Source organism: Entamoeba dispar, genomic scaffold (assembly GCF_000209125.1).
Source record: "Entamoeba dispar SAW760 scf_1105229463203 genomic scaffold, whole genome shotgun sequence".
NCBI lineage: Eukaryota > Evosea > Mastigamoebida > Endamoebidae > Entamoeba > Entamoeba dispar.
The window spans coordinates 531-1377 of NW_001855575.1; the positions used below are offsets into that span (position 1 = coordinate 531).

General features: G+C 18.3%; 1 protein-coding gene across 1 annotated transcript, besides 3 other annotated features; it reads right to left on the bottom strand.

Moving 5' to 3' along the window:
* Positions 1-67: 67 nt before the first annotated feature.
* Positions 68-89: a sequence feature (AT_rich).
* A 187-nt stretch (positions 90-276) lies between these two features.
* EDI_103310 (uncharacterized protein) lies at positions 277-708 on the bottom strand (the record flags this gene model as incomplete). The annotated part of the gene is made up of 3 exons (XM_001740810.1): positions 277-502; positions 572-639; positions 676-708. 3 exons carry the CDS (start codon positions 706-708, stop codon positions 277-279), a joined length of 327 nt encoding a protein of 108 aa, XP_001740862.1.
* Positions 372-557: a microsatellite.
* A 45-nt stretch (positions 709-753) lies between the features above and the next one.
* Positions 754-805: a sequence feature (AT_rich).
* Positions 806-847: the final 42 nt, after the last annotated feature.

An 847-nucleotide genomic window follows, 5' to 3' on the forward strand; every position in this document is an offset into this window, starting at 1 on the left:
TAATCTTCTTTTTCTGATTGAATCATTGTTCTTTTGATATTATCAAATATAATACCATTTTCTCATCATTATATTAATATTTATATTATCTCTTCTATTTCTTAGTTTTTCTTAAACACTTCAAAGAGAATATACCTTTTTCATTAGCCATATTCATAGACATCATTGTTTTATTGTTAAATATTGATTTTATTCTTCTTTCTTATTAACACTCATTCATTTCAATTGATTGGTTAAACACAACTTGTTATAATTTTTATAACTGTTTTGTGGTGTTTAGTTCATACCAATTTCCTCTCCTCCATCAATCTTCTTGAAACTAGAAATAAATAAAATAACAAAAATGGTTATTACCAAAAAAGAATAATTTTTATAAAAAGAAACAAAATTTAAAAGAGAAAAATTTGTAAAATTATAAAACAGAAATAAATAATGATAAGATTTAATAATGAAATATTTCATTATCATCAAAATACCAAATAACAAAAAAAAGAATAACAAACTAACTAAATATAAAAACGAAAATATTCTATTAATAAAAATATTAATAAAAATAATATTATTTTCAAACTATATCCACTTCCCTTCTTCATTTGAATTACAATATTCTAATGCTATTAAATAATTCGTTTCATAATTCTATTTTTTTCTCATAATTTATAACTACCCAATTACATGAAATTGAATTTTAATTTTAATAACGAACATTTCATTAATTTATATTAACATTTAAACAAATTATCACCAATAGTGTTTTAAATATTTTAAATCATCAAATATATTAATTTATTATTTGATATATAATGGATGTTGTTAATAATTATTTTATGATGATATTATCAATAAT